This window comes from Pipra filicauda, unplaced genomic scaffold (assembly GCF_003945595.2).
Source record: "Pipra filicauda isolate LSUMZ 115617 unplaced genomic scaffold, ASM394559v2 scaffold109_size3271384_pilon, whole genome shotgun sequence".
Lineage (NCBI taxonomy): Eukaryota > Metazoa > Chordata > Aves > Passeriformes > Pipridae > Pipra > Pipra filicauda.
Window position 1 is genome coordinate 1,346,010 of NW_024103540.1, and position 13,589 is coordinate 1,359,598.

The window sequence follows — 13,589 nt, forward strand, 5'->3', positions numbered from 1 at the left end:
CAGGAGGCTGGTTATAGGTTCGTTTGTCTATAGAATGTTTTGTAGTGGAGCAGAAGGAACAGCTGTTCTGTGGGTGAACAAATGAAACTTTTCCAACTGTGGGCAAAGTTAGTGCACAGAGGAGGGTTTGGGTGTAGGGCAGGATTTTTGTCCACTTATGGACTTGGCAAATGCTCCTTTCTAATTTGAATTTAATTCAGGCATTATTGTCCATTTTTCTTTCTCTCTTTGAAGCTACACTTCCTTGCCTAATTTAAGGACTGCATTTTGAGGAATGCCTGGTTTGGGGCAGTACAGATGGGTTTATTCCTGTGCAAATGTGGCTGTTCATTGAGGTTAATTATCCATAAGGTCCTGACTTATGAGGATACTAGAATAGCTGTTAACTATGAATAATTTAGTACAGCATCAGATTGCGTGCCACTTAAGAAGGCCTCTGCCTGTGAAGCCTTATATCTTGTTTAAATTCACTCAGTAATGTGGAGGTTACTGCTTGCACTGATATTTTATTGTACTCCTTTCATTCTATTTTAAGATTTGTCAGTGAATATTTTATGGTGATAAGTAACAAAAATATATGTGCAAGAGTAGGTATAGTTTGTTTTTGAAAAGCTGAGGTATTGAGCTAGACTTCAGTCTTAAACTGTCTTTTAAATTGATTTTTAATCTTTGACTAGCATAATACAGTTAGCATTTTCTCCACTCAGATTTATATAGTTGAGACAATTCACATCCTAGACAGTCCTTTTAGGTGGTACTTCGTTGTGGGGAAGGAGCAAGGCTTAATGAAAGACTTGCTAGCAAGAGTACAAGATTTCAGTGCTTTCTACAAATTGCCCTAGTTGCTCATACATCTGGCTAGAGCAGACTGTGTCTCATATTACAGAGCCTTTTACAGGAGAAAAGCTGCAAATGCAGCACTCTGAAGCAGTTCCTAGTGCAGATAAATTTACTGTATGCCTTTGGGAGACTTGGTCATTGCAACAGAGCACTGGATTTGTTTTTTGAGAATATTATGACAAAACACTGTCATTTTAGCAAACTAGATTTTTCACAAAACCACCCCAAAACATCCGGGAAGAGCTTCATGAAGAAAGAAGTTGCTTTGGAAATGTCAAGGGAAGAACATAAAAATATGAACATGCAATAGAAGTAGTAGAGAAAAAGGAGGTTTTGGGGCTTTTTGTGGAGAGAGACCGGTGCTTTATGATATTTATGTCAGATGTCTGGAAAGGTTTTTTTCTCTATTTCTGACTGTTGCAATTCTCTACGTCAACCAGTAGGGTTTTTTTACTATGGGCCTCTTCATTGGGATGCTCTATTACAGCTGTACTTATATATCTTAACTGGTCTTAAAAAATTGTTCTGTAGGACGCTTTCATCCTCATTCAGAACATAGAAGTTTGTTTTTTTTTTCTCTTCCAAATGGGATTTGCTGTAATGTGTGTGATGCTGTTAGAATCTGACAGGGTGAGGCACAGTCATCTCTTCGTGCCTCCTTCAGTGATTGAAGATAAAATAGGGCTTTTATCTTTTTGTGCTCCTTCACAGGGTAGTAAGTAATTTAGGTGTCCATTAAGGGTTGATAGTTAAATGCTAAGATCTTGCTGGATGCATTTAATTTCTTCTTAAAGGCGAGGATCCAGATCGGTCCCTTTGAACAGGCTCTCTTTGAGCTGTACATTATGGGGGCGTTTTAATAAACATCCCTGTTTAAGGGTTTTAATAAACTCTCAAACCTCTTGTAGTTCTGCATTTTACTATTTTAAATTTACTGACTGATACTTTGATGGAAATGCAGTTTTGTTTACAGATGGAAAGAACTCATTAAGTTCAGCCCCGATGTAAATTTTTTAAGGCTGTTTATTTTCAAATTGGAAGCTTAAAATTGAACTGAAAATCAGTGGGACTTTCCTTGCTCTGAAACTTTTTGATCTATGTTTTAATTGTCTTGTCTGTGCAAATACTTTTTGTGGTGAAATAAACTGTAGTTTACTAGGCAGCCATGAAATTTGAATTATCAATTTTCCTGATATTTGAGAGGAAATTCTATTGTGAATGTGTGCACTATGGCTGCAGTAACTATGACAAGAAAGCAAGAAGTGCCTGAAAGACTTTTTTTTTTTTTTCTTTTTAATGTAACATTTTATTGGTGCTATGCACAAGAACAAGCTATCCTCCAAACCTAGAGGTGTGGGAGGAACAGACTATGAAGTTATATTCTGCCTTTTATTTTTATGTTTAAAGTAAACTTTCTCCTGTTGTTGTTGAAATGTGTCAGTTGAAGTATTGCAGTTAAAAAAATACTGGAATGTCATTGTTTTGCTACAGTGTGTCAGCAGAGCCTTATTAAAGCCTTGATATTTATTGTTTCCTATTTAGCTTTTATCAAGTGGTGATTTTATGCAATGGCATCAAGCCACAGTTCTTCACCAGTGCCTCAGTCAAACAGCAGTGATGCTTTCTTTAAAAAAGAAATGGATGCCACGAAACGCTTTCGCCCTGTGCAGTCACTGCCTGATGTGTGTCCCAAGGAACCCACAGGTAATGTTGGTGTGCAGGGAGAGTGAGAATGCAGTTAAATTTACTAAACTGTCTGCAGTTGTTCAGTCGGCGTTTGTCGTAGCGGGTGTAGTGCACTGAGCCATAGTCATATTTGTCCAAGTGTGCTGTAATTCTGCTTTGTACCACCCAGTGTCCCTTTGGAGCAATAGGAGAGACTTCCTATTTGCAGCTTGTTTTAAGGTGGTCCCATTATAGCTGGGGTGTGATTCCACATTGCAGCTGTAATCCATGCTCCGTGCAATAAGGGGGTATAGCCTTTCAGAGCCTGCAGCACATGTGTCCAGTGTGCTTGGAGTCTGGCTGCATTACTTCTGTGAAACGTCCCAGCCCTTCTGCACTACAAAGCAGGAGACTTGTCTGTAGTACTGTTATAAGTCTCTAGTGCTGTCATAAAACCAGGTTTTGGTCACAGTTCCAGCTGCTGTGGTGCACTAAAGCTTAGTTTATAAAAATGAGTAGGTGGGGTGGGATCTTCAGAGTTATGATATATAATGCTAATGAATTGCAGCTGTCATTCTGGTCAAGTTCAGAATATTAGAAATCTCCTTGTGGTTTGAATTTTTTTCTCTTCAGTAGAAACTAATGCTGTTGAGCTAAATATATTTAATGAGTGTCAATACACCAATACTGTGTTCGAAACTTGTGTTGGCTAATCTGATAGCAGTGCAAGTTGAAGTGTTGCCGAAGAACATCATCTGTCTTTTGCATAGATAATGCTAATCCACTATGTAATTGGGAAAACATGGCTTAAGAACCACAGTTTAGTGAAAACTACAGCTTTGTTTCTGACCTTAACAAACTGTCTTGTCTTTTGTGCTGCAGGCGATCCGAGTAACTTATGTGACAGCCCATCTCTAGTTGTGGATCAGCAAAGATGGACTATTTATCATTCCAAAGTCAATCTCCCAGCAGCACTAAATGATCCTAGGTTAGCAAAAAGGGAATCTGATTTCTTTACAAAAACATGGGGAGTGGACTTTGTGGACACTGAAGTCACGCCTTCATTCTACCTCCCACAGATCACCAAGGAACATTTTGCATTATACCAACAGGAAATCACTCCGGTAAGAATGCCCAGGTAGATGCACATAGTGCAAGGCACCAGAAAGATATCCTTCTTCTAATTAGAATGTCCCTGCTAGTAGTCCATCATACAGCTAGCTGATAATTAATTTGCTTTTCAGTGTTTGTTGGGCCTTCATTAGATGTTTCTTGTTTTATAATCTCAGTATCCATCATGTGGAAAATGCTGTCTGAATTGTCCCGAGCCAATTTCATATATTTTTTTTATAGTTTCTGTCTCTGAATGCTGAGCTCTGCACCAAGGCTTACAGTTCATATTTATTCTTTCTGGTTCAGAATCCTTTTTTTTTTCTGTGAGAATTGTTTAATGGTTGGGCTCTACAGTGCCAGCATAGCATTCTCAGACCTTTGGGTCAAATGACTACATGCTACAAGGGTTGAAGATACTTTCTTAAGAGTCTTCAATCTAAACATTTAAACATTTATACACAAAGTTCTTAAACTATAAATAGGCCTATTATCTTGATGATTTCTTTTGTAACAGGAAGGTTTAAGCTACATCTAAGGACACCAGGACCAGTAGGAGACTTCTACACACTCTTAAAATACAGGTGTCAGTAAGTATGTAGTATTCTTTTTTTTTTTTTCCTCTTTCACTGAAAGAACATGTAGAAGTCTCCTGCTGTTTTCTGCTTCCTTGGTTTGTAACTTTCTTATTTTTTTGCTGGTTCAGAATTAGCTGCAGAAGTGTTACTTATGTAGTTGTAGTTAAAGACTGGAAGTGAGTTGTCTATAACTGAACAACAACTGAACTATTGCCACCATTAACTCACATATGCAGCATTTTAAATGTTTAAGATTTCATCCTGTAAAATTAGCACTTCATTAGTGACTGCTAAATGAAAGAAGATTTTGAAAACAGGGAGCTGACCTGTGAGGTAGCTTCTAGCAAAAATCTAGTTAACATTGGTGTTCTTTAGAAACATGATTTGTCACCACTGTGGTCTCTGGTGGTGTATGAAATTTGAAGCTCAGCATGATGAAACAAGATATGTGGTTTCAGCAAGGTACTCATTAGTAAGATATGGAAGCAATTTCTACTTTGATCCAATTTAATTTAGTAATGAAAAAGCATTCATTGTGTGTTAGTGTGATTTCTGGATTAGACATCAAATAAATGTTTGTTTATGTAATTACAGTTGATCTATGTTTATATATCATTATGTAGAGAAGTTATTACACTTCTTCAATAACTTCTGTGTTCATTTTCTTTCAAATGTAAAGATACAGGAAAAAAACAACCTATCTACTGTAGGTTGAAATTTTTGGTACCTTTTACCTGGACAAACTGTCTGAGCTTATTAAAGGAAGAAAATAATGTTGTGAACTTGTCAGAATTATTTGGCATAATGCAGTTGTATTTCAAGTGTTCTACCTGAAAGAAAAAAACTTATTTTTAAAAAATGGTTTCTAAGCCTCAGAATAATTCTTTAATATATTTTCTCTTTTGCAGAGAGAGAAGGTTCATGAAAGATGCAAGAATATTTGTACTCCTAAAGATACCTTTGGCAGGACTCTATTACACACACACGGTACAGTCAAAGCCGTCCTTTAGTCATTAAAAAGTAATGTCTTTTTGTATGAGTATGTTATGTCATCAATAATGAATGTTATGAATGTTATTCATTATTGATTCTATAACGTGCTGATCATCTGTTACTTGCTCAAGGGCTTCATGTGCAGTAGTAGCTGGTGATGATTTCATTGTAACAGTGATTGAAAACTCAAACATGGTTGACTAGAATTATTCAAGAACATTGCTGATATTTTATAGGTCAGAATGCTTGTGATATCTGCTTTGAAACTTTTTCTTGGCATGTTTGCATTCATGGCAGGTCATTGTGTCCCCAGCAGTGTTTTCTTTAACTGCTTTTTATTTTAACGTCCACTGAAACTGTTGCATCGAATCTGTGGCAGCTGTTGTGTTGGCAGTGAAGAACAGCAGTGCAGGGCCATTCCTGTGCCTCTGCTATGAGGATCACAGGGTGGCTGAGGTGGGAAGTGACATCTCAAGATGGTCCAGTCCAAACCATCTGCTCAAGCAGGGTCACCAGTGGGATGACAGTGTCCAGTTAGGTTCTGAATTTATCCACAGATGGAGATTACACAACCCGTCTGAACAACCTGTTTTGATGTTTGACCACCCTCATGGTAAAAGGATTTCCTTATGTTCAAATGGAATTTTTCATTTATCAGTTTCTGCCCATTTACCCTCTGTCCTGTCACTGGGGACCACTGAGAAAAAAATGCTATGTCTTCCTTACACCCTCTCATCAGATCTTTAAACACATTGGTAAGATCTCCCCTGGGCTTTTTCAGCCTAAACAATCTCAGCTCTCTCAGCCTCTCCTCCTTGTCTCTTAGTTGTCTTTGTGGCTCTTCACAGAATCACTCCAGTATGTCTAGGTCTATCTTGTACTGGGGAGCTCAGAACTGGGCAGCTGTAGCAAGGCTGAATTTGAAGATTTTATGGCAATAGTTCAACTAATATGAAACTAGACAAAGGCAGGTGAGAGGCAAAATGAGAAAGAAAAGATGAGCAAAAGGAAAAGAAACACTTCATAACTTGGAGATAGTTTTTAATATTTAATTTATTTTAATTTACTTTCTCAAAAATGCTAGCATAAAATGGTTCATTTACCAGTCCCTGTTTGATAAGGCTTATCTATATCAATGTCTACAGGTAATGCAGCAAGAAGCATTCAGTAGTTTACTTCTGATAAAGTTCTTTCAGTTGACTTTCTTCCTCCTTTTCTGTGCAAAAGGAAACCCTTCTGCAGGGTTTTTTTATATGGGTGTTATTTTGGAATAGCTGCTCCTGAATGTCTATGGCACATATGGCAGAATAAAAGTTCCTTCTTCAGTCTTACCTTAATCCATTTTGAAAGAGTCTGAGTCTTTTGTTTTTAAAAAGAAAATTGGTGTCACCAAATTAACTGGGAGGTCCTTAGTAGCCAGAAAGTTCCTAGTAGAAGCATCATTTGGTTAACTGAAACTCAAAATTTTCTGTAATTTCTGCTGTTAGCATTTCCTGTCTTCCTCTAACTCCAGCCCACAAGACTTGGCCTTTCACTTCCGTAAGAATTGGTCTGTCAAAGACTGAGGACAGCAGGATGATTCCGAGGTTGTCTTTTGTATTTCAATACAAATAAAATAAGAAACAAATCAAGTGAAAACCAAAGAGGTGAGAGCAATGTGGGAGATGATGCTGAGCTAGCACTTACCCTGTTTGTCAGGGATGAGCAGACCATCCAGCAGAGACACGGGCTTGTTGCTTTTAAATTCCTTAACGTTTTTGTCCTCCAATGTGCCCTCCCTCCATAATGCTCCTAAGTTAATGAGTAAGGAAGGAAAAGGGGATTTTGACTGAACCTCAAGAGTCTGAATTTGCCTTTTCTTCAAGTTCTGCTGATGTATAATAGTGCAGCTCTTCCCCCAGCTCAACTCCCTCACCCTCTGCAGTTGTCAGGTCAGCTTACTTCATGGGAAGTACAGCTGCTGTGCTGCTTGCTGTGCTTGGGACTCTGTCCTGAGCCCTTGTTTGTACTTCTTGCCAGTCTTTGTGCATCCAATCTCCAAGTGCTCTGCCGAAGTGATTATATGGGCAGCTTCAGTCTGGAGCATCAAATCTGGAGTGATGTTAGAAGGACCTTTTACTGGCCCTTGCTAGTGCATTAATGAATGTGAAGTGCTTTGTATGTCATTGTCACTGTCAAATCAGCCAAGTGCAAGCACCTTTGAGTGCTCTGAGCATGAGACCTGAACTACAAAGGACAACAGAGCATTTCAAAGAATCAGAATATTTCAGGTTGGAAGGGACTTCAGAATGTCTTTAGTGCAACTGCCATCTCAAAGCTAGTTCAGCTGTGAGGTCAGGCCAAGCCATTCAGAGCTTTAGCCAGAAAATCTCCAAGGATGGACAGCCTACTCCAGTGCTTGATTGTCCTCATGGGGGAAAAGGTTCTCCTCATGTTCAGTCAGAGTGTTTCATTTCAATTTATAACCCTGTTCCCTCTCTGTGAGGAACATGGCATCGTTGTCTTGTTCAAGGGAATTGTATTCTGTTGTTTGCTCATGAATGACTACTTGTGTTCTGTTTAATTTTAGATAAATCCAGAACAGATCTGGAACAAGTACCTAAGGTATGGCTTCTGTGCACCCTAAGCTTTTGTACAGTTTTCTCGCATGAAGTGTTGAATATATGCATGTGCTCTGTAGCAACTTTGTCCTTGCTGGTGACTTGGGTTGATTCTCAAGAGGATCTGCAGTGCTCAGAATTAAAAAAGAAAAAACGAAGAACGATTTGTTAGACCCATGGTCTTGATTTTTCACTTAAAGTAGAATACAAATACCATTATTTTTTTCATCTTTAAATAAGAAAAAGTTAAAACCTCAGAACTGAACAAAATTAGCCACCCTAGGAGAAAAGGGAAACTGAAGAGTTTGGTAGAAGCTTGATTATTGCATAGTGTACAACTTAGCATTCATTTTAACTCCTTGAACAAAGCTCTTGCATATATGCATGCAGTATATATGTACTTTCTGTGTTAGGTTGGCCAAAGACACAACTCCAGATTCCATTTTAGTCTGAATAATTTTTTTCTGGGTACATTAAGAAGTCAGAGTGTTAATGTGGGCAGCATCTCTGTGCCAGTTGTGTGGGCTGTGATTTGAATAGCTGTCACTGTATTGTTTAAATCCAGGAAACAAGAATGCTTGAGTGTGGTGTGATGCTGTAGTTTATGTTGAACCTTTTGAAATGACACTCCATAAATACAGGGAAAAGGGTTCTACTGTGTGCCTGGAAGCTCAAGGTTTGTACCAGTTTTGTCAAGTGCAGATAATGTTATCGGAGAGAATTTTAGATCAGTAGTTCTCCAAGACATTAATGTTGCATGTTACTGACTCTTCCTGAGCATGTTTGCTGCATCCTGCTAAAGGAGAGCAGCCTGAAGCTCTGCTCCATCCTGGCAACACTTGCTGCACCCTGACAGCCGGCTCAGTCTGGTAGAAGCTGTGGCCCCAGAAATGAGCAGATCAGCAGCAGGATGCCCCAGTTAGTGGAGAAGGTTGGCTCAGATTCTTTAGAGGACCCACCTGCACTTTAATGCTGCCTGTGTTTGCACACTCAGGACGCTTAGATCATCTCAGGTGCTTGAACACCCATGCAATTTTGGAGCTGTGCCTTCCACTTTTAGGAAGATAAGATTTTGTCAGATCACACAAGCTTTTAAAGTGTAAAGTAGATTGGTTGTAAGGTCTGGAATGAATTTGTTTGCCTCGATAAATGAAAATCTGGATTTTGACATCAACAAATAAAGTCTCTGTTAGCTTAATGAGACAGGAGGTGTGTTTAACTGGGGCAGAAAATGTAGGGCTGAGTGAGGCACATTTATTTCTTTTGTTTTTCTATTTCAGATTTTTATGAAACCAGATTTTGCCTTGGAAGATTCCTTAACATTTAATACCGTTTTACCATGGTCTCATTTTAGTACCGCTGGTGGGAAAGGAAATCGTGATGCAGCTTCCTCCAAGTTACTTCAAGAAAAGGTACAACTGATGTGAGATGTTGTTATCCATTGCAGCTGTTAGGTACTACACAGAAACCCCACTGCTGCTGTTGTGTACTGTTTGTCGAGACACCACTCTTGTGGGCTTTGTTCTCTCTCACTTTACATCAGGCTGCAGATTGTTACTAAAGAAGCATCTTGCCGAAAGAGAACTGTTTTTTCCCTGCTAAATAAACCCGTCAAATCTGGAAAAAAGAATCTGTATATGATGTAGTAGCTGGCTAAAACTTAGTGAAGCAGGTATACATTGAGAACTTCAGAGATGTGGAGCAGTTTCTTAGGGAGGGAGAACGTTTCCATGAGAAGGGAAAGCTAGAGGTTGTACACTGTGTAAGACTATTATTTTTCTCACATCTCAGGAAAATTCCAGATTCAAGGCACTGTGGTTTCTATGCTAAAAGCAATACTAAATCCTATGGGTTTTGTATTTTAGGAGATTCCTCTTACGTTAGTTGTCATGGCATCTGCACTGATCTATTTTTGCATTTCACAAAGGAGAGCATGAAAGCAGAGCTGTTTCTTTCATTTTGGAAACAGAAGTCTTTACTTTTTTTTTTTAAATTTTTTTTTTGTTAGTTATGTAGTCACACTGTAGCAAATCTCATAATGAGTCATCTTTATGGTACAAATACCCATAAAATGCTTTTAGAAAATCTGCATAATTGTGGAGTCTGTTTTCTAACTTTAATTTTCCCTTCTGTTTAATCTACCAAAGCTCTTGGGAGCTAGGGGAAAAAAAATTAGTGAGGTATATTAAGAAAAAATAACATGAGATGCTCTGGAAAGTGTTTCCAAATTTCCAGTAGTTAGTCTTCCTGCACTCCTGCCAGGTCAGGAGGAAGAGACAGGCTCTGCTGGAGGCCAACTCATCAGGTTGTCCTCCACACCTAAAGTTGGAGGAATACTTTAGAGTTTCCTGAGGCAGCTGCCATCTGAATATGAAAAAGCAGTGTCTGGCACGTGTTTTAAACTTCCAAAGTGTTCCTGGTAGCAGCAGAATGGACACTCAAGAAGGACTTTGAGTGAAGGAGACCCAGAGCCCTCAGAGGAGTGAAAATTAGGCTTCGAATATAGCCACGAGCCAAGCTGCTTTGGAGAGAGGTGATACAAATACCTGAATAGCACAAAACTGTTGCCTCCAAAGCCACTTGCCTAACAAACAAATTATTACACTGCTTCATATTACTGAAATGAGCCCCAATTTTTTGTTTTACTTTTTAAAGACTGAACTGCATGAAGTTTACACTTACCACATGTAAATATGCACCCTGCTGCCGTAATTGTCCTTAGCTCCAGGCACTGTGTTTCAACAGGATTTTGAAAACAGTGCCTTAAGCACACCTCCTTAGGCTGTTAGTGCTTTTGAGCTGCTGCTGATCTACTTGAACAATTTCCCCATGATGTTTTTCTCTTACTTACCTCCTTCCATGTGTTGCCCTGCATTGGGACTGTAAACTCTCTGAGGCAGGTACTATCATTTTGTTCTGGTTTTTCTACTTCATTTAGCATAGTGAAAGGACCTGGGGCATCTGATTGTTACAATCACATGAATAGCTCCTTCTCTGATCCCTGTGTCACAGCCTGTCTCCTTTTTTCCTGTGGCTACATGTGTCACAGGTGGTTGGTGGAGGATGCTTTTGATTAAACATATGCACAAAAAAAGATGAGTTTGCATATTGTATAAATCCCTAGTGTATCCGTAGAAAACGCATGAAAATAACTGTTAACAAGGAGACATTGTCCAGCTGATTTCCTTTCCATCTCTGGATGGGCCTTTTGAAATTCAGTATGAGGTTTGAATGCTTGGCATCTCTTAGAAACCAGGTCATCTGAGTATTAGCATTCAGAGAAGCATCCTAATGCCTCAGTCCTTTGAGTTTGCATATTCAGCGTCAACCAGAACACAGAACTTTTACAGGTCAAATAATCGGGACAAGCCAGTGGTCTGGTAACTGTTCAACGCAGAGAATTGGAATTTCAGGTTCTGGACATGTAGGTATAGTCTGTCCCTGGGAATCTCACAGTGCCAGCACACAGGAAATATGCTTGGTACTAACTCCTACTGTTTGGCAAAAAAGCAACCGGAGCCAAAGGTATCCTGGAGATTTTTCTACGCAGAAGGTACTGCAGCTCTTTAAATAAGCAGAGCCATTCCAATGGCATGTCATCAAGTAGAGTCAGCTACACCTTTAGCAGCTTCGGTGGCACAAATTAGACATAGAATATTTGTGTGTGTATACTGTTGTTGGTTGCAAACCAGTAATCCAGAGCAATCTCCTGGTTATTGTCCATATTCTAACAGAGCCGGTGAGCAACCATGTGTTACAAAAGTTTGGGTATTTTAGAGTTATTTGCTTTTCTAACTTTGTTATTTTCAAGCAAGAGAAGCATCAAATCAGCCTTCCCAAAGTGATTTTCAGTTCCTTTACAAAGAAATTATTAAACCACAATGGATAGTTGTTTGCTTGCTAATATGACAAAGAGGTTTAGTTTTTATTAGCAAAATTTCTTCATGATGCAATAAGACAAATACCCTGAAAGTGTATTTGCATGGTGATAAAGCTTCCAAGTCATAACAATAGTGTTCATTTTTCCTCTTCCTTCCTCTTTCTAGCTGAGCCATTACCTGGACATTGTGGAAGTCAATATTGCTCATCAGATTTCTCTGCGCTCAGAAGCATTTTTTCATGCAATGACCTCTCAGCATGAGTTGCAGGACTACCTCAGGAAAACCTCCCAGGCTGTAAAATTGCTTAGAGAGAAAATCTCTAAAATTGATAAAGTAATGTGTGAAGGATCACTTCGAGTTCTCAGACTGTCACTCACCAGAAATAACTGTATAAAAGCATACAATAAATTGAAGTTAATGGCTACTGTACACCAAACACAGCCCACAGTACAGTTGCTGCTATCCACTTCTGAGTTTGTTGGAGCTTTGGACTTAATAGCAACAACACAGGAGGTGTTACAGCAAGAGCTTCAAGGTATTCACAGTTTCCGGTAGGTAACCATCTAGGAAATGAATAAAATGCAAGTAGAGCTGGAATGTGTTGAGGACATTATGTGGACTGAAGGGGTTTGTTCTACCTTTGTTCATTCATTCTTAGAGGACATAGTACAAAAGATACAAAATGTAAGTGTGGCATAAGCAGTGTGACTAACACCTGATGATTTTTTTTTTTTTTTAAGTGGGGTGAACTTTTAACATCTAGATGGTTTTACTGCATTCTTGTTTACAGATGTTTTAGGGGTGCAAAGATGAGAGATGAGCTGTGGCTGGGCTCTCATCGTGCACGGCTTGTAGCCCACAGCTGAGAGGGTTTTTTTTCCACGTGGGGGTCTGCAATCCTCATGGATGTAGCACCCCAGAGATGGGGTCTGTGATACACAGATGCGCTCCAGGCCTGTGTCTTTAGTGACTGACCTGGGCCTGTGGTGCTAAGGGAATATGCACGCACCGTGTGTCAGGTAGGTCAGCCCCAGCCTGGGCTTGTGCTGGAAGGAGCTTTGCAAGCAAAAGCCAGTGCAAAACTGTCAAGCAGCGGCTCAAAATGTGATCTGAGGTTGACAGCCGGTCAGATGGGATGTGTTCAGCCACGTCTGCTCTTGTGGCCAGGAGTGTTTCCTCTTGCTCCATTCGACTGATGAAATCCACTTCTGTGAGCTGTTCAAGTTGCAAAGGGAAGAAACAGTGAGGAGGTGCTGCCCAGGCTGCTGCTGTTGCTGCTGCTTTTTTACCCATGTTTGCTACAGTAATGGGAACATGATGGAATCTATTAATAGTGGATACTTAGAGCTCCTCTGGGAGATGCCACTGCACTGGGCAAGGTCCTCTCTCATAGGCAAGAGTATTAATACAGTAGAATTGTTTTAGCTGATGTAAAATAAGCTGTCACAACCATCACAGTTTAAAAGTATTGCGGGCAAAGCTGCTAGTGTGGTGTGGTGCTGGCAGAAATAGTGTGTAGTTAAATCAGCTCAAGGCTTGTATCAGTCAGCTGAGGAGCTGTATGCTTAGATTTTTTAAATTTATGCTGAGTGAGGGGGTGGTTTGTTTCGAGGTTACGTGGTTCCTGCAGCCTGGTGGTCCTCAGCTTGCATAATAAAAGCATGGTTGTTGCTCAATGACAGTAACAGGAATATTGAGAAGTTTTTATGGTTACTGCTCTTGTCCATCTGTTCTGTCAAGCTCCTCTTCTAACACCCTTCCAGCGGGTTTGGAAAACTAAAATTTTATGTAGAAAAGATCTTGGGAAAAGTAGTTACAAATTAAAAAAAAAGGAAAAAAATAATTTAAAGAGCTAATAAACTGTTGAGGCAAAAGTTGCTGGAAGCTGTTAGTGCTTTTCTAAAAAACCTAGAAACAGACCA

At 39.5% G+C, this 13,589-nt stretch overlaps 1 protein-coding gene across 3 annotated transcripts in view; it reads left to right on the forward strand.

The window, feature by feature from the left end:
* VPS54 (VPS54 subunit of GARP complex) overlaps positions 1-13,589 on the forward strand; it is a 48,313-nt gene that overhangs the window by 6,937 nt on the left and 27,787 nt on the right. For 2 of the 3 annotated variants that reach the window (XM_027712101.2, XM_027712188.2), the window contains exons 3-8: positions 2,383-2,544; positions 3,388-3,629; positions 5,102-5,180; positions 7,756-7,790; positions 9,067-9,198; positions 11,833-12,218. In XM_027712101.2, coding sequence (XP_027567902.1) covers positions 2,409-2,544; positions 3,388-3,629; positions 5,102-5,180; positions 7,756-7,790; positions 9,067-9,198; positions 11,833-12,218 — 1,010 coding nt within the window. In that variant the 5' untranslated portion in view covers positions 2,383-2,408. The remainder of the gene's footprint in view (positions 1-2,382; positions 2,545-3,387; positions 3,630-5,101; positions 5,181-7,755; positions 7,791-9,066; positions 9,199-11,832; positions 12,219-13,589) is intronic. The other variant, XM_027712277.2, reaches the window with a different exon arrangement.